This window comes from Apus apus, chromosome 5, assembly GCF_020740795.1.
Source record: "Apus apus isolate bApuApu2 chromosome 5, bApuApu2.pri.cur, whole genome shotgun sequence".
Taxonomy (NCBI): domain Eukaryota; kingdom Metazoa; phylum Chordata; class Aves; order Apodiformes; family Apodidae; genus Apus; species Apus apus.
Window position 1 is genome coordinate 12,380,987 of NC_067286.1, and position 25,925 is coordinate 12,406,911.

The 25,925-nt window shown below is 42.6% G+C and overlaps 1 protein-coding gene across 6 annotated transcripts in view; it reads right to left on the reverse strand.

Annotated features, from left to right (window-relative positions):
• The window catches only part of TUB (TUB bipartite transcription factor), a 148,695-nt gene that overhangs the window by 71,974 nt on the left and 50,796 nt on the right, over positions 1-25,925 (reverse strand). The window contains exon 1 of one of the 6 annotated variants that reach the window (XM_051620913.1): positions 5,422-5,761. The exons of the other annotated variants lie outside the window; for them this stretch is intronic. Within the exon in view, the coding sequence (XP_051476873.1) occupies positions 5,422-5,459 (38 nt within the window). The 5' untranslated portion in view covers positions 5,460-5,761. Of the gene's footprint in view, positions 1-5,421; positions 5,762-25,925 lie in introns of those variants that run through there. 6 annotated transcript variants of the gene reach the window in all.

The following is a 25,925-nucleotide window of genomic DNA, read 5'->3' on the forward strand; positions in this document are numbered from 1 at the left end:
CTACAAACAATAAAATACAAATTAAATAGCAAACATCTACAGAGAAGGGTATCTCCTGCAAGCAATATATAGCTGGCAAGACAGAATTCTATTTTCATGAATAATCTTAAAGTGCAAAAGATAAGAAAAAAAAAATAAAGAGGCAAGAAGACCAAGATGTGGGGACAAATAGCAAAAAGAAATCTGTTCATAACAAGAAAGAACAGAAAATCATTAATTAGAAAATAAGATAAGTCATTACTATGAGGAGAACAGGAATAAGGAGGAAGTGTGAAAAGAATCCAGCTCTCTTGAATAATGATTTTTAGTTACTAATGAAAAGTACCACCTTCCAGAAAAGCTGCTGCCTGCAAATCTAAATGGATGTCACTTTAAGGAAAGTCCAAAGCCCTCAGGCATAGAAGTCAAAACTGCCCAACTCAGGGAATTTGAGGAGGCCTCACATTACATATCCAGTTTCTGGCTGTGATACAAATCTGGCACAGATGGTTTGTAATGTTTGCCATTGCCAGAAACCCACTGGCCCACTATGAAATGAGTGTTAATCTTGATCTGGATGTTGATCCTGCAAAGGTGGTCAGGAGTGACAATATCCTAGGACAGTTGGTACAGCTGCTTATCTCTCATAAGTCCTAAAGAACACCCTGCAATAGATGGTAAAGCCTCTCCAGCCCCTTACTTAAATCCGCCTTTGGCACATTGCAAAGCACAGGACAAGTAGGTTGCACTCCCAGCTCTATGGCTGGTCTCCCTTGAGCCTTGCCCCATTTCCATCGAAGCCAATTCCCTGCAACTTCCACAGGTCTCTGTTTCCCTCACTGGTGAATCTGAAGTGATACTTCATTTTCCTGGCCTCTCTTTTCTACCTGGCTGATTTAGGCTATCAGCTTCAGGGTAGCAATGGCCTCTGACGACGTGCTTGTTCCACTCCCTAACACTGATGCTGGGCAGAAGAGGATTTTGATCTCAGCTGAAGTCTCCATGCACTACAGCAGCAGCACTCTATAATACGAGCACAGACCATCACCAGGGGAGAGGTCTAATGTAAACATTTGAAAAGCACACGACTAGGCTAATTTTATACATTGCAATAACTGGAGACAAGACAGTCTCATTTAGAGGAGACAGACACACTCGGTACCCTTTCCTTAGAAAAAGCAGCGGTCTCATAAATTATCAATGCCATCCCCACAGCAGGCAGCTGAGTGTGAGCTGCCTGCATTACCATGCACTCAGTCACAAACTCAACCTTGCAGCAGGGTCAGCACTCCACCTTGGCTGCTACCTTTAGGATGCTGACCCTTTAGGGTAGATAATATCCCAATACCTCAAGTAAATGCACAGAGATGCGTGTGGGACACCCTTGGTCTTCAAGTCCATTCCTGTTCCAGGATTTGTTTACACATCACACTTCCAGAAATCTTCTTATCTGCTCTAATCACCAGGATTCATTACTTTACAACACAACCGTGCTGCACAATTTTCATCCAACTGTAATCCTCCACTTCACAAGTAACTAGTGACTGTTCACAGCCGCAATATCTAAGAGCAGCTTTAAAACTTCAGAGCAAATTCCTAAAAGCGACCAAAATTTGAGCATAACCAAACCGTCACAAATCATGTATATTATTACCATCACTGTGTACACATTGAGATGTACTACACCACTGCAAACACACGCTGTGCCAGCTGCTTTACACAGCACCCTTCACGCCGAGTGCCAGATCCCCACGGCACAGTCCATCAGTCCCCCTTGGGCTACAGCAGGTTTATCCACACGTACTAAACCTCACAGACACTTGACAGACAACTCTGGGGACTTGCAACAAATCTGTCCCTATGTGGACTATGCTTTTCAGCCGATAGGTTCATATAGTTCTCATTAAACAGGTTACATGGTTTTGTAAATGCTGTTTTTCAAGTTATGGTATTAATATTTATTGTCAAAGAAGCAAGTGAAAATATAAGAACAAACTATAATAAATAGGGGCTGGGACCTTACTGTGACTGAGTGTATTGATACTTCCACCTTAGCTAGCAACAGTTCCATTTAGCCGTAGTGCTGTAGTACCAGGAATGTGTTTGTATTCAAGACACACAAGCATAAAATAAAAATGAATATGTAATTTCAGAAATTCTATAAATTAAAAATTAGTTCAGGAAAAAGATACTAAACCAAAACCTACTTTTAACAAAAAAACTGAACTCCTGTGAATCTCTGATGATTCCCAGAAAATTCTGCTTTATATTTTCCACTGGAAGCTTCTGAAGGATACCAAAGGAGAACACTGCTGTGCTTGAGCACATAATTTCTCAAGAAGCTTTATCTTACTCTGAACTGCCATCAGAAACCTCTGGGGCTGGAGGCAAAAACATGACCTGTCACTGATTTTTTACTTTGATTCTTTATTACAAAGGACAAAAACATTGTCAAAACCCAATTTAATTTAAAGAAGAATTCTTAGCTTGTTCTGTGTGGTGTGTAGCTTCATATAAGCACTTAATCATATGCTTGGATTTCTACCTATGAAACAATTTCATGAAAATAAATGCAATATATTTACTTTTAAAAAATAATTTCTCAATTTTATTTCGTAACATTAGTGAACTTGAATCCCCTCATCCTAGGACTATTAGTGTTTCAAAAGTGGAATATGTAAGAAAAGAAGACAAGACATTAATGGTAAAATGCTGAAATAGCAAATTCACAACTAATACGAACCTTTTATCCACCTCAGCATGAAAAAGCTAGCACTGGAACTGAAAGAATTGCCTGATTTTTTTCTTAACTCACCAAAATGTTCTCAGCATCTTAACAGTGGAAATATGATCTATTTTGTGAGTTTTGGGCATGCTGGTGGATTGCTTAAGGAGTTGTACATGTCATACACAGAAGAGACTCCCTCCTGCTCACTTTGCTTGCAAGGAAAAAATAACATTTTACTAAAGAAAAAACACTTATTTGCTTGAATTAATTATATAGCTGCATGCAAGTTGGATTGCTAGGAGGAACAACGTCAGTTTAGGAGTCATGCTACCATTTTAAAGTCAGTGCCAGAGTTGAAAGAGCTTTGCCAAGCCCAGAGAAGGGCTTGCAGCATCATCTAGCACACTGCACATCAGCAGGGCTCAGGCTGTGCCACACACCAGACCTCAGCACACCCAACAGCCTGTGCTCTGTCCCCCACGCAGTGACACTGCTGGATGTCACATGCCACCCAGGGCATAGAGAAAGTGGGGATCAGAACTGCAAGCTTTGAGAGTCAGCAACCATTGAACTCGCTACAGTAAACAAGAATCTGAAGCAAGGGAGCAGATAAGCATGGGGAATTGTGCTCCAGGAGAGATGAACTATTCCAAGGGATGAACATCAGGCCTCTCCTTGTGTATTTCACTCCTACAAAATGGTACTTCGACCTAACTTACTAGGACAGTGTTTTAATGCGTAATCTTAGTCACATATGCATTCAGAAACTATTGTTTCATGGGTAAGCACTTGTAGGGGATCCTGGAGGGTGCTTTAAACAAGCAAGTTCAATAACATTTGCAAAGATACACCTCAGAGCAGGGATTAGCTCTGAAGATTGAAAAATAAGTCAGCTTCTTGAGAGAACTCTGTGTTAGAAACCTAAACAAAGACACTTCAGTGCAGAAGTGTGGTTTGTTTGCCTTTCATTTTGGGGCAGTTTCTGGCCATAAACATGTGGTTAACATTTGAGAATAGTATTTTATTAGAAAAGACACGAGCATCATGAAATCTGTGTTTCTCCGAAGATCTACTGCTTAGTCACCCTTTGCTTCTCAGAACAGCAGAAGCAGAAGAGATGTTTTATCTCCTTATTCAAGGCCACTGCTACAAAACCCCTCAGCAAACTTTCAGCATTGTCCTCTGAAGAGCCTTGTGCACAGTGAGAGAGCAGAGAAACAGCTCCACTGCAGCTGGGAAGAGCCACGAACAGCTGTCCTGGTATTTTTGCATCATTACAAGGCTTCAAATTGCATCAGAATGCATCCGCTACTCATTTTTGAAGCCTTATTGCCAAGTCCTTACGTCTTTTCAGAACACACGATCTGAAAGCTGTTGGAGAGGGAGCTGTGACATTTCTCAGGTTCGTTGTAATCAGTTTTCTTTCTTTCTTTCTGATTCTTCTATTGATTAGATCACGCACACAGATGATAATAGCAAGCTGTCACTTGTGCATCCATCATTTTGCTGTTTTTTTCCTCTTATTAAGGAGTGATTTATTTGTCTTTATGTTGCCCTCCTTGTGGCATACGGTCGTTACAAATATTGTCCTTTAAAACGGGGCAAAGTACAACTGACCTGTTTAAACAACCGTCTTTGTTTTAAAGAACATCCGTTGACACTTTAATGTCATTACCTAACAAAAATAACCACAAACTTGCCGTGTTTCATCTACAACCCAAGGAACGAAACAAACACGCTTTGCTGTCTTATCCCGAACACCTTTTCCAAACACCCGTGATTTCTTTCTGCCGTAATTCGCTTTGAAAAAGAGACTTGAATGAAAACTAAAAACAAAACAAAACACAACAAAACCAACCCCACAACGGTAACGTCGCTTTCCTATTGTTCCACAGCACAGCCCTTCCCATCCCGCCCGGAGCTACATCTCCCCTCGCACCGGCAAGTCAGACACAAACTGTGCTGATATTCCAGCACCAAACCGGGCCGGGGCAGGGTCGGGAAGGCACGGGAAGGCACGGGAAGGCACCGGCGGCCCCTCGGCCGGGCCAGGCGGCTCCGCGCGTTCCCGGGAGCCCCCGCCGCGCCAGCCCCCGCCGCCGCCGCTGACGCACGGGGCTCCCGGGCAGCGGCCGCCGCGCCGCGGCTCCCGTAGCTTATGGCAACGGCGGAGCCAATGGCAGCCGTCACCGGGCGCTGCCATGGCGATCCCGCTCCTCGCCATGGCGGCACCGCCGCCTCCCGCCCCGCTCCCGCCGGGATCCCCGCGGCCGAGGGGCGACGGCAGCCGCCGCCGAGAGCGCAGCGCCCCGCAGGCTGCTGCCCGGCCCGCCGGGGCGGCTGCGGAGGCAGGGAGGGAAGCTCTCCCGCTACGGAGCGAGCGCGGCTTCCCCAGCGGCGCTCCCGCTTCTCCGCCCGCCTGACAGCTCTCCCCGGAGACCTGAACTTGGCGGAGCAGGACTGGCGAGAAGTTGGGAGGCGGGACCGAGGCCCCCCACAGGGAGTCGCCCGCCAGCCGGCGGGCACGGGACCCGCCGCGCCCCGGGCAGGGTCCGGCCGCCCCGGTCCCGCCGCCGAGACACGGGCTTGGGAGCCGACACCTCGTGCCTGCCGAGGGGTAGCGGCTCCGGTCCAGGAGCAGCCCCGGTCCCTCCGGCCGCTCCCCCGTGCCCGCACCGCTCTACCTGCCGCCCCCCGGCGCGGGTCCCCCCTACCTGTAAGGGATCCAGTCCGCCTGGTGCCTTGAAGTCATCTCTCCCCGGCGACGCTGCCCGGAGCCGAGGAGGGGTACGCGGCCGCTGCTGCCCGAGTCGGAACCCGCCACGGCGCGGGCAGCATCCTCCGTCCGGGGCGGGGGCGGACGACGCGCCGGTTATCCCGGGAGCGGCCGCGGAAACATCCCCCCGGGGAGGGCTCCCAGCGGCGGGCCGGGCTGCATGGGGAGGGGGGCGGCCGGGGGCAGCGGGAGGCGGCTCCCAGCCCTTCCTCCCTGCCCGGAGCGGCGGCTGAGTCGGGCACGGCAGCGGGGGAGGGGGCGCGGGAGGGGGCGGAGGAAAGGCCAACGCCGGGCAGGGAGAGGCAGGGAGAGGCAGGGCAGCAGCGCCGTGTGCCGCCGCTACCCGCCCGCCCCCCCGCTGCCGCCGCCGCGCTTAGGCATCGCCCGGGCGAGGCGGGCCGGGCCGGGCCGAGCCGAGCCGAGCCGAGCCGAGCCGAGCCGCCCTCCGCGCCGGGCCCGCCCCTGCCCCGTCAGCCGCGCTGACACTGACTCACGGCCGGCGCCCTCCCCGGCACTGGGCATGTGCGGGCGGCGCGGCCCGGGTTCGGCCCGGTCCGGTGGACTTCGCGCCGCCTCCACGGCGGGCAGCGGCGGAGCCCTGAGCCCGGGCAGCCCTCGCAGCCGACCGAGGCCGAGGAGAGGTGCGAGCAGCGCTCAGCCTGCGCTTGGGCTCTTCTCAGTCCATCCCTACCGGCAAAACGTGTACATTTCAGCAACTCGACCCAGAACGGTTGAGGAGCCACGGCCTGGGGTCTGTCAGTAAAAGCTTAACGCGGCTCTTAGGCTCTTAAAGAAAAACTGATGCTGTCTGCTTGCGGACACCGGCCTGGCGCCCCGTGCTGACACAGACCCGCCGGGACGGGGCGGCTGCAGCCCGCCCGGCTCTGCCGCTGCAGCAGCCCCCTGGGCAGCCGCGCCGGACGGCTGGGGCTGGCTGGGAGCAGCGCGCAGCCACGGCTCCCTGAGGAGCCCCGCGTTTGCTACACGGGTGTGTGTGTTACGGGCCACCACCCCCTCACCCCAGCAGCCCCAGCCGAAGTGAAGCCCCCTTACACTACTGACCATGTAAATCCCTTCTCCCCTTAGTCTGTATGAAGACTGTACCCACTTGCAGGAACAGTTCCTGACGTCGTGGAAAACGCAGGGTCTGAAGAAAGAAGGAATTGGTGAAAGATAAGGATTAATGAAAAGTATAATCACTATTTGCTTTGAATAACAGCAGTCTGGCACTTAATATCTTAGAAGTTTTGTTGTAGGTAACAGCTGTACTGTTTATGGAGGAGAGATTTAAATCAAAGTTACAAGTGAACTGGAGACACCTTTTCATGCAGAGGAATAAATGGAATAAACCATTAGTGTGGCATCTACTGTACCCTGGAAACGCTACAGTGGAGATGGGCATCTAAGTGACAAAGATGTGAAGGTCTGATCTGTTAAGCCATCCCCCAGTTGCCATGTTGGTCTTCTGCTTGGTGGTGTGAACTCATGGAAGAGGGGTGTGGTAGAGGCCAGCCCATTGCAAAGCATGGCAGAATTAGGAGGAGGGATGAATGATTAAAGCTGTGGGAAGGTGCTCATCAGAGCAGAGCGTGAAAAACCTGCTCACCTAAGAAAATAAACAGCAGGAATTTAAAAGCAGGTGTCTAAAAGTAATAAAGCAGAGCAGTAGATGAAGAACTTTCATTCTCCTGGTTTTATAGCATTAAAAAAAAAAATAATGGAGAGTTATAATTTAGCAAATCAAAACAGACTGAAGGAGATACTTTTTTGCACAACACACCTGCATGGTAGAGTTCACAACCAAAGAGCATGGCTGGTGCCAGGAAGCCAGCAAGAGTCAGCAGAAGATGGCACACGTAACAGAAATGTTACCATACTGTTCACTGTAATGAACTTTTGAGAGGCTATTTTGCTTTAAACCTAGAAACTGGATTTTAAACTCTTTCCAGAATTCAAAATGAGATCTATCTTTAAGGAAGAATTATCTCACATCCAGGTGGATAAGATCATTTGCTGCTTTCCTGACCAGCATCAGACCTCTGTTCCAGTCGGGAACAATCTGGAGCTGTGAAATACAGTGGGCTTCACCACCACCACCTGGCAGTGTCAGTATGAGAAGGTGGCTGCTGGAGAGAGAGCCCATCTCCCAGTATTAAGCTGCATGCTTTTTCAAGCATGCCTATTTACTGAGGCTTCTGTAGAAAAGAAGAAAGGAGAGACGAAACTAGAAGAGTTTCATCTCTTCAGAGTCAAAAGCTCTCAAGACTGATGATCAGAGTATCCATTTTCAAAAGGCTGTTAAGTTTAAAGTCTGATGGGTGAGCTAATGCACACACATCAAAAAGATTCCTCTGAACCTTTGAGTGACATGAAACATGGAAGTGCTTTATTGTAGTTTAAACAGCCCAAGACCATGTTTGTGTTAAATACAAAGCATATGGGATTGCTAGATGTTTGAAATGGGAGACTTGCCAGCATGTCCTGGAAGAAGAGGGTGTCAGAGTATAATGTCCACCTAGGAGGAGCTGACACAGAGAAGAAAATACCTCCGGAAAATTGTACGGGAAGAAGAGAAAAACAATTTTCTTTTTCTTTTCTTTTTTTTTTTTTCTGCTTTTTTAGGGTTTACTTGTGTCCAAACCACTTCCTCATCCTGCCCTACCCTGATTCTCCCTCATCTCTTTACCATCTAGGGTCACTTGCTTTTCTACTGCTTCACTCACCAGCTTTGGTGTTTTCTGACAAAGCTCTGACCCCATTTCTGAAGCAGGCGAGCTGAGCAGAAAGGTGAATACCAGCCCTCCAGGGCTGGCAGTGTTAAAAGCAGGTGTACTGCACATCTGTAACTCCGAGCAAGGTCCTGACTCACCAGTGTCCTATGGATGTCACTTTGCTGTGTCTACATGGCACACAGAGCTAACTGAATAACAGGGCAAGAGTTAAAGACAAGTACTTGCCAGGAGAATGACCAAGGCGTTCACTTTGCAGTGTAACAAGCCTGAAGATTGCCCCTGAGGTACAGATCTGTTCACTGACATTTCTAATAATTTTCAGCAGCTCAGGGAAGACCTGTTTTTTGCAGGTGCCAATTTCCTCAAGTACTTCTACCACAAGCACTGGGGAAAAATACCAGCAAGTAACAACTTACATGCAGAGGTGATTTCTAGGTACTATCTGCAAAGAGGATTGTCCTTCTCAAAAGCCATGCTTCATTAGTTTCAGATACCAGCTTGACAGGCAAGATAGTCAGAAAAACAGTACTTTAAAGTTTCAACAATGAAAAAGATGGAAAGCAGCAATGTAAATGCAAACCAGGCTCCTCCACTGCCAAACATGTCTCTCTGAGTACCATCTTCCTTTGTGTGCAGTGTGTTACCTTCCCAATTAGGGAAGTGTGCTACTTACTCCTATTTTGTCCTGTATATAAAACAACTATCCTACTACTTTTTTTTTTACTTTTTTTTTTTTTTTAATGGAGATGATGAATAATTCAACACAACTATATCTAACAGTTGAAAACACCTGCATTTGCAACTGAAAGCCTTCTGGCAATCTGGGTAAAGAGCAAGACATCAATACAGGAGGAAAGGGAGTTGGGAGAACCCAAGCCAGCAGTAGTAAGAATCTGATGTAAGCTACTTAATAAATGTACAGATTAATAACTTTTTAAAGTATAATTCTTTCATGATGGAGGAATTAAGTTCTCATCATGTAGCCCTTTAAAAAATGGTAAATGTATATACTGACTGGAAGAAGTACACAGGGTATCTTTTCTATAGGGGTTTTTATCTGTATTCCTATTATTCCTCTTTCTAGAGCCACTCTTACTTCTGCACTAGTGAGCACAGCACTGTTCAGAGCTCGTGTTCTGCTGATGATACAGAGGTCAGCATGTTGTGTGGCTTAGAAGGTTTCCTAAACCTCATAGCTGCTAAAAATAGGCCTGCAATATGTATTTAGTTAAATTCCTGTCTCATTTGCCTTTTTAGCTGACCTGAAAGAAGGCTGATTTTAGAAAAAGAAAAAGGCAAAGTCTAGTAATGAACACCATAGATTTTCTTACTTGCAGACCCATCTTGATTTTACACTGTCATAAAACACACATCCTTACTCATAGTTCCCAACCCATTCATAATGCATCTGAGAGACTAATTTGATCTTTAATTTTTAGGTCTTTTAAAAGGGCAAAATCTGACAGCTCATTGTCTCTGGATCAGCTCAAACATAATGCAGAAAACACTTCCATCCGATATTTTAAATCTTCTAATAGCACAAACAGGACAGATTTGGCAGTGTAGGGACTCTGGGTATTGGGTCTGACATTTATGATTTTAAGCTTCAAATGAAAAGGAATAGGATGTGTTTGTGCTGGCATAACTACAGAAGTGGTTGTGTTTATAGTTTTCCGTTCCAATGTATCTAATATCAAGCTATCATATTTGAAGTAAAACCATGCCAAATAAAACTTATCTGCACTCATTACAAACCTAGAGTTCACAAACTTTTCTGTATAAAGATCAGATCAGTTGGGAGGGTTTCTAGGATATTTTGTTTGTTTGTTTGTTTGTTTAAAAAATCAATCTGTGCAACTAACCAGGACCAAATGCAAAAGCTGATGTTTTGTGTAATGAGGAGAACTTCAGCAAGTTCAGTGAATTTCTGCCACTGCGGCATGTGTTGAAACAAATGCAGAATAAACTCCAGGGATGATAGTGAGGGCATTAAAATTTCCCAAATCAAAAAGAAGAAAATGCTCACAAAAAATCAAAGCCATGAAGGGTAATTCTTAGCATTTACATTTCAATCATACCAAAAACATGACAGATAATTCTGCTCTGATTGTTCTGAGCTTTGGATGAAGCTTATGCCAAGTTGCTTGTCCTTGTGCCTTGAACAGTAAGAAGCCCACGTTAAATCTTGTTTCCCTAGTAAGAAAAAAGGCATTTTTTTGATAACCCAATTTCAAATATAACAAGAAAATATTGTGATGAAGGTGAACAATTTGGAGATGAAATGCTGAGAAGGAGACAACTTGGTATATGAAAGACTTATTGCAGCCTTAACATGGTTGATCCTCTCCATCTCTCCATGAAAGCTCATTTTTCCTTACTGTATTTCATCTATTCTCCTTCCAATAAGTACACTTCTGTTTCTTTATTGTGAGGCTGTGAAGCATAAATACTGATCCGTAACACATTGAAATAAAACCTGTTCTGCAATAACAAAATAGAGTTCCCTTGCCACCCAGAGTGATTTTTCACTTTAGTCACTTCAATTTGAGCTTGTCTAGCTCCACTGAGATCCTGTCTAATACCAGGTGTTTTTATCATTAATATCAAGCTGACACCTACATATGCATATTCCTATAAAATAAGTACTAAAAAATGTTAGCTTTTGAAGAGTGAATGTTGTTAGGCTCACTTTGCCAGGACTAGAAATCACACCTTGCACACCAGTCTCCTGGTGTTTGCCACTGATCTGCTTTCAATACCTGCTAAGTAAGTTTTTCACACAGTCTGACAGCAGATCCTGAAACAACACAGTATCTCTCTCAAATTCTTGCACTGGGTATATCCAATGCTCTGATTCTCCTCTGACAGTAATAAACACTGTTACTAAGGTGATAACAAAGTCTCTTGCACAGAGACAGGCTGACCTACCTGAATGCAGTACAGAAAGTCTCCGATACTTGAGTAAGAAACTAGCATAGCCATAATTAGAGCTCCTGTCATCTTTGGACTTGCTGTCCCACTGAACACTTCTAAATCCAGTGGGACTGCTAGAAGTAGATTCTGCTATATATTCCCATCAGACTCTCCTTTTTACTACCCTCTGACATTATTCCTACCTAAAATGATTTTTTTAGGAAGGATTAATTTTCCTATGGTAGTGCTTAAATACAAAATTGGATAATCCTATCCTATTTCAGCATAATATTTCACATAGGTTTTGCTTTTAAAGGTTTCTTTTCCCTTGAAGGTTATTATTAACCCAAAATGTACACAGTAATTTTGCTGTCATCTCTTGCACTGAGGCTTTTTGAACTCTTCTGAACCAGTCACACTCTTCACACATCACTCAAGGCAGTTAGAAAAACAACTCAAAAAGACATATTTTCAAATAGACTCCCCCCCCAACTCCCCAAAGTACATCTCTCTCTTGTAAGACAGGCCTAAATACATTGTAAATCAAATGCCGCTTTGCTGTCCATTAAAGTTATAAGTCACATTTTGTTTCTTTTTCCCTTCTAAAACTCTTGGGCAGTTCTCAGTTCTGGCCTTTTTTCTAAAAAAAAAAATAAAAAATTATTTTTTTATTCCCCACAGAATCACAGGAAGGATGGCAATGCAAGGCACCTCTGGACATTGTCCAGCCCTCTACCCAGAACCACACCAACTATAGCTGGTTTCTCAGGGCTTTGTTCAGGGAAGTTTTGATTATCTTCAAGAATGGATACTCTGCAACCTCTCTGGGCAGCTTGTGCTGCTGTTTGACCAGCTTCACAGTCAAAAGGTGTTGTCTTATGTCTAAACTGAATTTGCTGTATTTCAATTTTACCCTGTTGCTCACTTTGTTCCCCTGAGCTAAGGATGAATCATTTTGCCCTCAACCAGGAAAAAGGGAATATGTTGTATCTCCCCTTGTTCTCATGGCAAGTCCAGAGAACCCTGAGGTGTCCTTTCAGGACAAAACCAGGCTCTTCCAACCCAGACTGGGAGAACACGCTGAAATCCTTGAGAGCTGTTAGCAAATGTTAGTACGTCTTAGCCTGCTGAAAGAATAATCTCCAAAGTGCTACTTTATGTTAAATAGTCCTTCCTTTGCAGCACGGTGAGTAGGCAACTGTACTTAATACTGCAAAGCCTCAGGATTAATCTGAATGTAAGCACATTCTTCATAACTCTTCTGTAAAGCCTTTCAAAGGCATTACTTTCCAGTTAATGTAAATCAAAAACATTCCATCAAAATTCTAGATCTAAAACTGTCTACTCCAGCTGAGGATACAGTTATATATGTTTATGCTTAGCTATCGAGGAGCTAAACAAAAAAACCAAACAAAATCTGATCTAATCACAGAGTTGCTTCCAATCCACCGATGTTTCCAACTCAGACATGACTTATCTGCCCTTAAAAGCCATTAACTTCACCTGGCAATGAGCCAGAAAATTGAAATATTCCCAGCAGTATTTATAAGTAGAAGCAAAAAAGCTTTGCCATAGGTGCTCCTTTGGAACATCATGATAATGACCTTCTCATTCTATACCCTCTAGATTTCTTCCATCAAATATGATTACTTAAAGAATTCAGTATATTTAGAAAAAAAAAACAACGAGCTGCAGGTTTTGAAAGAATTAATGTTCCATTGCACTTTAGCACAGAGTTGCAGTCGAGTTTAAATTAGTTTTAGTGCACTGTACATGGAAAAAGTATTTTAATGGCTTGTTTGGAGTCAAAGCAGATAGAAAAATAGGAAACTAGCTTTAGAATAGCTGAGCATTTTTATAATTAGAAATAATTCTACAGTCTTCACAGTCTTAGGATATTTAAGATTAAGTAGTATCAAGTTATTATTATTGCTTGCTTTAAAATCGTCTAGCTAGTAAAACTTTGTAAAAGGAGCAGGAATAAGTATTTATATCTTCTTTTGCTGCTCTCTTTCCAGTGAAGTGGGTTCAATATGTTTGATCTTGCAATGGAAACACTTGATTTTTGTTCAGAATTTATCCAACTTATTAGCTTGACTTACTACAACTGCCTGCACCTCCAACCAATATGACACAATTTGTAAATGACTGCTTTACATCACCATGGTAATTTGATAAAATGCCACATTCACATTAGGGATGATAAACTGAGGCAAGAGTTAGATTATTTGGTTTGCCTGCAGCTATATAGGAAGTCTCTGGATAAGCTAGGAACTGATCAGTTGATCTTCACTGAAACATCCATCTACAGAACATACAAATTATATTCTGGGTATCACATGCCAAGGGCTCTCTGAGTCTTATGTATTTGCCAGTAACAGGACAGGAAGAGTGTGCATTGCTTACTCAGTGTTTCCCTGAATTATGGTCTGATGCAACTGATATTCATTTCAAATACACAGACACACTAACAGCTGGCTGAGAACTTCTGTTGGCAAGAGCTATTCATGTTATTGATCTTAGTGCAGCATTTTTTCACTTCACCTTAATAGATGACTGGACCTGTCACCAAATAGTTCAACAGAAGCTAAGTTTGAGACACTGTTCAATAACCTGGTCCAGCCTAAAGAGGATTTCTTTTTTAATGTTTTAGCATATTCTTATAAAATGTTTTAGTTCACTGTTGACCAGGTTCTCAGTGATTTGGCTGTCAAAGTTTAACGGATCCTTGCTGGACAGCTCCCAGCTTCCACTGGGGAATGCCTGGAGAGTTTCTTTTGGCTGGAGAGGCACTAGCTCCCCATCTGGACACCTGGACACTCCCTGCCTACAGCCAGGGGCTGATCGTGCAGCCCCTGGGCAGCCCAGTGCCCACCTCCAGCACACCTTCACACCCACCCTTGCTGGGATCCTCCTGCACCCAATTGCAGAGGCCCCCCAGGCACTCCAGATGGTCCCACCTGACTGCCCATTTGCCAGCCCCTCCAAAGGGCAACACCTGAAGGGTCTGACACAAAGCAGATGAGGTCCCACCACCTCAGAGAGGAGGACACCTGCTGTGCTGCAGCCCTCAGCACAACTCTCATCATTCAGAGGGGGAGAACCCAGTGCTGAATTATTAACAGTTCTTCTGTGAGAACTATATCAGCTGCAGCTGGCAGACTATGAGCACATTTTTCTCACTAACTTCATCAGTGCTTTGAGCAGGGTCCCCTCACCAGCAAGTACAAATCAAGGCAGTTTGGGATTTTTCTGTTTAAAAAGTTGGAGGAACTACTGTTTGCAAAATATATTCCCTGGCAGCCAGACAGGAAGACAAGCTTTTAAAATTTCCTTTCAAGACATAAAACAATGAATATTTAAGAGCCTATTAATTACTAAGCAAAACATATACTCATACTTTCAAAGAGCCCTATAAAGAAAACACAAAAGATGCACTAAAATAAGACTTCCACTTTAAAAAATTAAATTCTTCAAAGAGACTTTTCTTGCATGGCAGAAGATAAGGTAAAGCAACATTTCTTATGTAATTTTGGGATAAGAATTTTTTAAAAGGAAAATAAATCAAGTGGTTATATCTCTGTAGTAAATATTGTATAAAAATTTAATGAATACAGAATTCCATGAGCCTGTGCAGAATTTTATACAGGGAGCTGACGGTATGAAATATTTTTCTTCATTTTGCTTCGCATAAACCAATCTTCTTTTTTGGTTTCTCAGACCCTTTTTAGATAACTGACATCTACGTTCTCCTAACTTACCGCAGGTAGATATATATGGGTGCTTTTCTCTCTAATATCCAACTCAGGACTGGTACTTTAGCTCACTGGAATTTCTTCACACCTCCTTATCAATGGCAGTTCCACACTCTTCTTCTAAGCCAAATCCTGCTGAACCTTTCTTGCATTGATATAACCTTTTTCAAACCCAGTTATTCAGGTCTGGATCATAATATTGGTAACATGGTTGTAACCATGTCCTTCAACCCCCTCTTCAAGAGCAGCAAGTTAAAGAGACAAACTGACTGAGAGCAGGGATAATTCCAGATTCATACATATTCTTTATGACTAAATCAAAAGGAGACTGTGATCAACAAAATATTTCTTAAGTGATGTGCAGGTACAGTACATGCTATGGAGAATGTGAAACCAGGTGGATTATCTGAACTGGTAAAAGACACACATGATCCACTCACTAAAAAAAAAAAAAAATGCAAAAGCTTACTCACAGGTCTGGATTTAATGAGAGGTCTGGGGAGAAGAAAAAAGTAAAGGGTGTGAGACAACTGAGGACATCAGAGTCCGTTCCTGCCTTGCTGACGGTACCACCCATCATTCCCATTCCTGTGTGAATGATGTGGCAGTGTCTCAGTTTATCTTCCTTTCACAGCTCTGTCTTCTTTTCTTGAGTTTAAAGAATCTATGAAGATTCTTCAGGAAAGATGGAGGTTTGTGTCTTCAGGGAGGGATTTTTACTGTCTCTGCAGTATTGCCCCACCTGCCCCTAGACAGCACAGCTAATCTCTCAGGGTCAGCACACTTTGACTGGAAGGTAAGCAAGAAGGAAACCTGAGACAATGAAGAAGTAGAAAAGCTGGGTGAAAGAGGGTATTACAAAATAGGAGTGGAGATTAAAAAGAAAACAACAAACAAACACAACAACAACAAACCAATAACTGGATTGTCTGCATTTTCTAAAAGTCTCTTCCAAAACCACTGACGGCCCTTTTCCCACAGAATACAAATATGTTTGGATGTGTTCTGTGTACATACGATGTACATCCCTGTTGTACCTCCAGCAGCCATAATGAAGCTTGCTGCTCTACCAGCTGTGCCACTCTGCTCTCTCTCCTGGTTGAAGCCTCACACAGAGCCCTAACAGTAACAACACCCTTGAGACTCCACTGCAAAAAGCACTGCCTCTTCCTCAAGAACTGCTGAGCAGTTTCCTCATTCTCACATTTGCTATGCATTGATCCTTGTCTATCCTGTCTTCCCTTACATTAGGAAGGTGATAATGTAACAGTGTGTTTACAGCCAGTGCTGTATTGTACTGTGAGAGAGATGTGTTGAGACACACTGACTTAAAGACCTAGAGAAATTCCCTTCTGTGCCTCTTGCCATGTTTTCCAATTTCGCTCTTGAGCAGACCCAGTTAGCAATAAGACCCTTCCTTTATACAGAAATATCAAATCAAAACCAAGACCTGGTGAAGGAAATTAAGTCAAGGGGAAACAGAAAAAAATCATAACCAATCAAGAACACATTGGAAAAGTTCACTGAGCTGTAAAAGGCAAATTGATGTGGAAAAGGAGAAAATAAGAGGGTAAAACGTAAGAAAAATAAACCCAGAGAGCAGGAGACTCAGGTCTAGAAGACAGATTTGGAGTTAATAGGCTAAATACATTCAGAGAAACTGCACAGAGAATGTCCATATATCAGTAGGCTGGGGGGAAAAAACCCAAACAATGCTACAACAGTGAAAAGCCTCCAAAAAAATACCACATATTGTCATAGAATACTGGAGTAAGTCAGTCAAATAGAAAGGAGTCACAGATGAAATACGCAAAGGTGTGCAGCACCTGAAGTGGTTCAGAAGCAGGTGGTGGGTATAGATGCTTTTTTTTCCATTTGCCAACTTCTTATGCTTGATGGCAATTAATTTTGTTGAATAGAACATGCCAGCCATACAGTAAATAGCAACACTTGAAAGGAAACACACTGCATATTTTTCTGAATGGCAGATTTGACTTCAGATTGTCTTTTAAAAACAAACTGGTCTGTAGAAAAATACGTTGTGGTGCTAACTTATCCTGAAAGTACCCAGCCTCACAGAGCACTGTTCTTGGAGATTGTATTTCCCTGCTATTTGCCCTAGCTGTCAAATACTAGATGAAGAATTCTTGTTCTTCCCTTTACTACTCACTTTGTGTGCAGACACTTCTAACAGACCTAAATGCATTATTACATTCAGATAAGATAGTGTAGGGCAGTCTATGGCTCAGATGCAAATTATGTTCTGGATAGAAATAATCAGCAACAAATATACATTTCCAGAAGTCCACTGGAACTGGTAGAAGTATTTATGCACATTTATTCTATGGCCAGCCTAACGATCATGGGAAGGATTCTGAGAGGAGAAAAACCACAATGATACCTGCCAGCCTCAAAATGTACTATGTCATGCTCTTCTAAGGTCACTAAGTACCAGCTTTCCTTGATACAATATTTGTAATTAAATCAAACTCTGGATATTTAGATAAAACTGTACATTAATTCAAATATTTGGAAGAATCAGTGAATATAATTTCCTTTAAGATGAAACTTTTTGCTTAAGTGTAAATCAGAAAAGAACAGTGGACAATCTTTAGGTTTTCACATTGGTGTTCTACTTAGCTTCACTGTCCACCACAGAGACTTCAGGGTAGCAGCAAAACAGAGGGTGCCTCTGTGCATATTGCTCCTATCCTGAGTCTACTTTCCTCCTGCAGTATAGCAGTTGTAAAAAATATCAAGTAGTATGAATAGTCCTGCCTGCTTGGATGACACAGGCACACATTAAGCAAACATAAAATTGGGACTCTGGGTTCTTTGAACACCTACAATCAACTATTTGAGTCACTGCATATAAACTCTTTCCATTCCCCACTGACATGAAATTAATTCTAAGCAGGTACAAAGGGAAATGTGTCTCTGTCCCAACTGTAATATCATGAGCAGGATTGAGTAAATATATTTATCTTGAAAAAAGTCAGGCTTTCAGCATCACAAATTTATTTCGAGAGATGCTCGAGTTGTTTCCTATCTTGTGATCAGCTGCATCCCTGAAGCAATCTATCACCCTTTTATTTAAAAGAAGACATTAATGTAAAAAGATAGTTTTATGAACACCTGTAACCCCTGAAGAACAAGAGAACTCTGAGCATCAAAGCAAAAAAATCAAAAGAGGCAGCAAACAAGAACAGTGCAATTTAACAAAAGCACATGAGATTGATTTCAACTGAATGAGACTCTCAGTCCAGGGCCTGATTACCTAATTTTGAACAAGTCACTTCATCCTTAGGACTCTCTTTCCTTATGTGATGTCTACAGTGTAAACATGCAAGACAGTCAAAGTATGATGCAGGAAAGCCCCCAGATGTATTTGTCTGCCCTAGTGTTTCCAATATCTGGGTGAGGAGCTCTGCCAAAAAAACCAAAAAGCAAACACAGGAAAAAAAAAAAAAAAAAAAAAGCTAAATCAGTTTACACCAAGCTGAACTTGTAAGCTATCATGATTTAATTAAGCTAAAATCTGTAGGTTTTTTTTAAGGAGGCCGGGCCACTGAAGTGCCTACTGAGCAGTCTTGAGGTACTAAATATACTATTCCCCATCACAGGAGCATTTCTCACTTGACCAGCCAATCCTCATGGGCATGAGAAATTTCTTTCACTGCCTCGTAATAAGCATCTTCAGCAGAGAAGCTTATAAGAAAACACAGCACAGAGGTCTAATCTAAAATTTGATGCCCTAAATGAGTGTCAGTCACCTTACAAACAGATTGTGCACTCTGAGGTGGAAAAATGAAACTTCCTTCATTAAACCAAAAGGAATGTAGTGATTTTAATCACGTCCGCAAAGAACAGCCAAGCTGCTGTTCTGTAGTTTACCAGCACTGCAAACATCAGGGTTCAGAGGTTGTTCCAGAACACATCTGGTTGAAAATGGCGACTTCTGTTAAGAAACGTTGCAAAATTCCAGCAGCAGGCACTGAGACTGAGAACAAGCCAGGGTTTAGATTTCTTCTGTGCTTAATTTCAGTGACATACATGCTGAAAATTCCTCCAGGCAAAAAATTATTGCATGCAATACTCCATAGCACTGCATATAAATTACACGTTATGTGCATCAAAATAATACAGTAAACAAAGATGGAGCTATAGCTTCTACAGAGTTGAAAATTTGTTTTACTGACAACACTTCTGATAATCTGTAATTTTACTAACTCATCTTAAAAGAAGAACCATCCCCTCCTGTGCCATTACATAAAGGCACATGGGAGCTATATGGCTCCCCAATTCCTCACATTTCTCCAGAAGAAAGATTGGTACTTTAGCCCAATCTCTGCCATGAGACAAACGTGTCCTTAAAAAGGCAGCAAGAATGGAAGGTGCAAAGGGAACAAAACTTTATCTTACAAAAGGTTTCCTACTCTGAATGTGATAGGGTACCTGAAGGAAGAAACCTGCCAGACTTAATGTCAGAGGAGCTGTTTGCCTGGACAGTCAGCTGTCTCAGTGATTTCACCAACTATCCTCCTTATTGCAACATACCTGTCATTGGCCAAGACGTTGTTAAAGGTATCTCTGGAGGTACAGAGGGGCAAGGACTAAATGAACTCTTGTAAATTGTATTTGTGACATCGGGTGACAATTCCATGTACCTACCAGCCAAACTCCATCACCCTGTCATCCAGAATTAGTGCCGTGCACTTTCGTTTGGTCCTTTCTCATCTTGCATTTAAAACTGATTTTTAAATATTTTTTTCTACAAATACTAGCCCATTACACATGCACAGGGAAGGAGAAAGAGCAGACTGACTTCTGCATGAGCAGGGTGTTCCAGGGCAAGATCATAATTTATTTATCAGTTATAGTCTGAATAGCTTAGTCTGTACTAATAAGTCTCCTAAATTCATTATCTGTGTGATTTATTCTGGCAGACAAATTAGTAAGTGTAAAGAGATGGACAGAGCAGCCAACAGCTTTTCCATTTCAGTTCCAAGGGAATATAGCTGCTGCATGGTAGCAAAACATTGAATAAGAGTGTAGAAGTTCAAAGCTAAATAATTGAAATCTTCAGAGGGTAAAATCATCTCTTTTGCTAACCAACCCTGTGGAAGTGTTTTATGAAAAATACAAAGCTAGGCTCAGTTCCTGGATAAAACCTATAATTACTTTATAAAGACATATAGTAATTGAGGATGATTCAGAGATAGCTGAAGAAATAGCAGCTGTGTCAATCAAGGAAACAGTTCACAGAACTACATTTTTAAAGACTCCTCAAGGGCAATTGCTAGCTATAGTCCATCTGTTCATAAAAATGAGAAAAAAATCAATTATGATTTAAATGTAAATCAGATTTCAAGCCCAAAGCTTTAAATTTCTTTGTCTAAGATGGTCAGCATGCAGGTTTTGGATTTAACATCTGCTTGATCTATTTGAAGAATGGCTGCCAGGTCACACAGTTACATGTTCAGGTCTCCCCTTTAGGCCAAATTAGTGGACATTATTGAATTTTCCCACCTTTTAAATCAGTCAAAATGATATCCTAAACTTCAGTTTCCATAGCCCAGCCAGCACAGCAGCCCATAACCCTTCTTCCTCCAGATTCCTTCAAAAAGGGATTTTGCTGCTCTGGCCTTCTGGCAAAGCAGGCCCATGTCCCCCAGGGAGACTGAGTGGTGGCTCTCTGGCTGTGTTCTCTGTCTGTCCCCTCACATTTCAGAAGCAGAGAGCCCTGAAATTCCTAGCTTAGATTATGAACTGTAGGAAGAAGTTGAATGAAAAGATAATGACAGAAGTGAAACAGAGGTCACATCAAATATCATTTTGCAAATGACCAGTTTGGTTCAATGTCTCTCATATCACAAGACACTGCACATAGATATTAGTAGGAAACAGAACTCATAAGATAAATTGATGGGTATTCTCACATAAAAAGGGATGCAACTTGGGAAATAATGGAATTGAATTTGCTGTGGCAGCATGAACATCAAATTACGTTTTTGTTGGGAGAGCTGCAATGCTAAGAGCTAAAACCTCTTCAGTGTTTTTAATTGCATGAACACTGTGAGATCAGATACTTGTCCTTTTGTAAGATCAACTCCATGTTATTAATCTGCAGAAAAAAATGCATTCAGATAGATTTATTAAAGTTGTCTATTTTACTTGAAATACATACTGCAAATCCTGGGGAAGCAGGGAAAATATTCTATCTAACTGCAAATCAGACTCCACATTTCCAAAGGAACTAGCAGAACTTCACTGGGTTGGAGTGACTGATGAAGATTTATGTCAGCTGAGAGCTTGGTCCATTATTTCTGTAATACTAAGTAGATCATCATAAAAACATGACAGATGCAGTATTAATGATGAGCTGCTAAAAAGTAACCAGGCTCTCCCTTAAACCTTGCTGCTTCAATCTGCAAAATATGACACTTCTGGAATAAACGGCTCTTTCATTCCAAATCCATCAGATTTTGTATTTTGCCTCTCCTTGAAGTGATGGATTTTTTGGCTGGAACAAACTTTATAGTCAGGTCTTTTCTGATCCTGGGCTAGAGTTCACTAGCCTTCCTCTGCTTCTGAGGATGCGTGACATTTGTGTGAGAGGAAGATAATCTGATGGGCAAAAAAGTTCTCTCTCGCTGAGCCTGAAGCATGAACAAGCTGATACTAGATGAGGATGAAGGGGAAATCCAGAATAATGAATTGGTAACTCCCATCCTTTGCCCTCTAGGCAGTGAAGAGAAGGGTGTGCAGAGAGTGTGAGAATGGTGCTTTCACACGCTTCAGCAAGACAGTAGCTCTGCCCACAGTTCTGCTAAATCAAGGATGGACACCTGTCAGTGCAGGAAGAAACACAGCACCTTCTTTTGCAAGGAGCCACTGCTTAAGCAGGCACCAACCATCTTAACAAGTAAAAAATAAATCAATAAATAAAAGTACACTAAATGCTGCTTAATACTTTTAATTAGAACTGCAACATATCCCTTCAGACACAGCAAATTTATCTCCTTCTCCCCACCACTCTCCAGGAAGACAAACAAGGCATTTGGAGAGCATGTGGTGAAACCTGCCACTTTCCTTGCATTTACATGAAGGCATTTGGGGGAAGCAAGAGAATATTGAGCCTGCTTTCCAACCTCTTGAGGCAGGAAGAAGCCCATGCCATCTCACTGCTGTGCTTACCCACAGCTTCCTCAAGACTTTGCGCCTGCAGGTGGCTGAATGGATTATCATGCAGATGATGTGACCTTTTTCAGGGGCGCTCAGGAAGCCCTGTGAAAATGGCACCTGCACTGAGGAACCCATGCATCTGGAAATCATGCCATGCTTCTCCAATACTGCAGAACTGACTTTAAAAAAATCACTCTGTTCCCAAATAAATTGAGGCTATTTTGAGCTGCCTCTTGGATTTTAGCTTTAGGATTCTGGTTTTCACATTTTCCCTACAACATGAAGTACCAGAAGCACTTCCCTGTAAATAAACAGGGTTAAGAAGCCACAAGTGTTGACTTTAGGCTGTATCTCATGACGGTCTCGAAGTGCTGCAAAAGCAAGCAGTGATGTTGAACCACATTGAAGAACTCCAGCTGATTTCAGTGCAAGTATTCAGTTTGCAGCAGTGACTGTGCAGAGGTCAAAACGAAACAGTACACATTGCAGCTGCATGCATGCAGCATTGGCATGTTCATTCTGCTGCAGACAACAGTACTAGTATGGTCTTGAGTCATTTACTGATCACTAAATAATTAACATTTACCACCAAAATACTTTTATTAAACTTTTCTTTCCTTAACAGTTGAAAGCGGATCAGACCACAAACCATCAATATAGCAACATTTTCCAGTGCTTTTTGCATTTTCTTGAGAGATGAACTAGATAAATTAACTAATTCATCATTCAGATGAATAAGTTGTTTAGATCAGGAATATTTTTCCACTCTGACAGTTTATGTGAAAAAGAAAACCGGATTGAAAACATTTTTTCAAGCTACTCATTGTTAACAGTGTTGGCAGTGTTTGAGCTGAAAGATGCTGACTCAACAGCACTTTCATAGACAAGAATTTCCCTGAAGAAATGGAGAAAGGTATGGGACAGGGAAACAAAGAAAAAAAAAAAAAAAAGAACAACGAACCCAAAAAAACCCAAAACAAACATCATAGGGCCAAATTCTAGCCCACAGTAAAGCCGTTCTATGAAACTGTTGGTGGTGAAGAGTTGACATAGGAGCACCTCACAACTGTCAGAATGATGTTACCTCAGATTCACACCATTTGAGGGTGGTTTAGCATAGAATCACACAGAATCATTCTGGTTGGAAAAGATCTTAAAGATCATCGAGTCCAACCCTAACCTAACTACCAAGTCCAATGATTAAATCATGTTCCTAAGCACCAAAATGCTGCTTCCAATCCAGAGGCTAAGCCATCAATTCAGACCTAGTCCATGTGGAAAAAGGCTGCCTTTGCTGTCAACTCCAAGATCTCCAAGTTGTACAAAGCTACATCAAAGGCTGAACAGACTCAAAAAGCTTCCTGCGCTTTGCTGTGAGGTGTTAGACTTATGCTAGAATAGGCAAGCAGGTCCTGTGGCAGCTATAGCTATGCCCTCCCAAATGTATGTGCTGTTTCTTCTCCAGCACAAAATGGAAATTTCACAAGCAACTCGGAGAAAAGAAGCTTCTCCTACGAACTGTTTCCTTGGAGGGCAACAGCATTGCCAGAAATTGTTGCTTGTGTGACTTGACCCACAAAGAACCCAAATGGTTGCAGATGGAGCAGATTTTGCATTTTCATTTGATTTCTCTTACAAGTTTGCAAGAGAAATATTAATAGCACACTAATGGTAGCAATTACTATAATGAATGTAACAGCTGGTACCAGCAGCTGAGCATACATTTTGGTTTTATACTTTTCATGTACGGTGTGAGGTGGCTCTGAGCAGTTGCAATCACTGTCTCTCACTTTTCCTCTCTGAATTTTCTATTTTCAGCAAGTCTGTGCTTATGGCAAAATGATGGAGAGCTAACTCTGTAAATATGTCACCTCTCAGGAGGTTACTCACGGCTCTAAGAAGTAGGTAAAATGTTCAAAGTCTGGTCAGTCTCTCCATCTACACTGGTCCTCTTGACAAATATGTTTTCACCAGCGGAGAAAGTATCTTTCAGTTGTGCATCAAACAGTTTGTTCCTCCTCTTCCTAAACAGAAAATTGGGTGGAGGGACTCCTGCAGGAGAACTATGAAGCAAGGAACTATTGTGCTCACTTGGAAGCATCTAGAAATAAAGCGCATGTCTGGGTTCCCAAGATTGCCACCCACCTGCTCTGCTTCTGAACAGACCCTGTGAGGGTGAGAAACATAGCACAGACACTAAAAAGGGTAGTAAGGAGCTAAGGAAATTGTTCTGGCCCATCTTCACTCAGATTAAAGCCAGAATTTGAATTAAGAGTGAACTAGGCTCCTGCACTGCCAGACATGGGCACTAGCAGTCATGACTGATGGGTTTTAGTCAAACCTTATGATGATGCCAACCTCCCCAAAGGCAATTCTGTTCAGGGCTTTACCTCCAAATACCCAAATGTTGCCAAATTTGGCATTCAGCTTTCCTGTTTTAAACTTGGAATTCAAGCCTATTCAAATGCTTTCCTGCATTCATACGCTTTTCATGCTAAAAGAGTCTAGGTACTAAGGAGCCTGAGGCACTTCCAGGCTTCAGGAAAAGCATGCAGGAACTGAGCTGAATGCAGGAAACAAAGGAAGCATGAAAGGCAGTGAGCACTTCTGACATTCATTTTACATGGTGTGAAAACTTAAAAGGCTACAATGACTGTGCCTGCCATCTATTCACCTGCTGAACATTCAAGGATAGTATTCATTGAATTAGAATTGTTTCCTTCCCTATCTGAGACAATTCCTCTTTAAACCAGGCCTCAGACTGTTATGCAATCAATCAACCAAAATACCACAGAAGTACTTTTTTTCTCCTAAAGAGCTACATGTTCTAAAATTACCTCAGATCCTTCTGAGAAGAAAATGCTTCCAGAATTCACCAAGTTCCCAGGCTAACATCTGCATCTATTATCACACTTGGGTTTCACCTCTTGGAAACTCAAGTCAAAGTTGACTCTCATGGCCCAGTCTTCTAAACCAGCAGTACTGGCTGCTATTCCAGCTTGCACTGCCATCATGAACTGTAATGACTGTGTTTTCAAAAATTCTGTCAAATGCTTAGGGTGTGAACAAAACACAAGCTTTATTTTAAGCTTTATGTGCACTCAGCAGGACATAATTCAGCAATCTGCAATGTCAAAAGAGGGGAAAGACAGTGCAAGGCAGACTAGAGAGAATATACCAAGATTGTTGTTGAAGGGAAATTAATATCCAAGAAGCAACAGAAGAAAAAATAGAGTTTTTTTCCATGCTAAAATACAGCTTTAGGATCTTTACGATTCTGACATTGCTGGAATGCCAGTCCCAAAGTACAAGGCTCAGAGAAAAACAGAGAAGTAGCATATGTCTGCAAAAACCAGGGACAATTTAAAGGCAATCTGTCAGTGTAACAGCAAAACAGGCACAGTTGCTGACTTCAGCAAGGAAGCAGACAGCTGCATTTTCAACAAATGAGAAGATCTGAAGAAGAATTGCTGGCAGCTGTGTTAAAATAATAAAAACCTCTGGTCACAAGGGCAAGTGTTGCAGATACAAGTGAGTCAGACTATTTCAGGTCACAGGTTTTTGAACCTCTCAACTGCAAGAAACACCTACAATGTGGCCTCACATGTCTCTTCGTAGCAAACACATGATCAAAGGGAGAGAAATTCTCAGATGACTCAGCTGCCACAGGACCATTTTAGACACCTTTGTCTGGCTTGCTTGATTAATCCCAAACAAATTATTTCTATGAAAGGCAATGCAGAAGTCCTGTTTCTTCCCAAATCAGTGAGTGCCAGGTTGGTGGGAATAGAGCCCTAGAAAGGGAAGGCAAAATGTCACCACTGCTATAGAGTGTCTTTTGTTTAATTTTGTTTTCT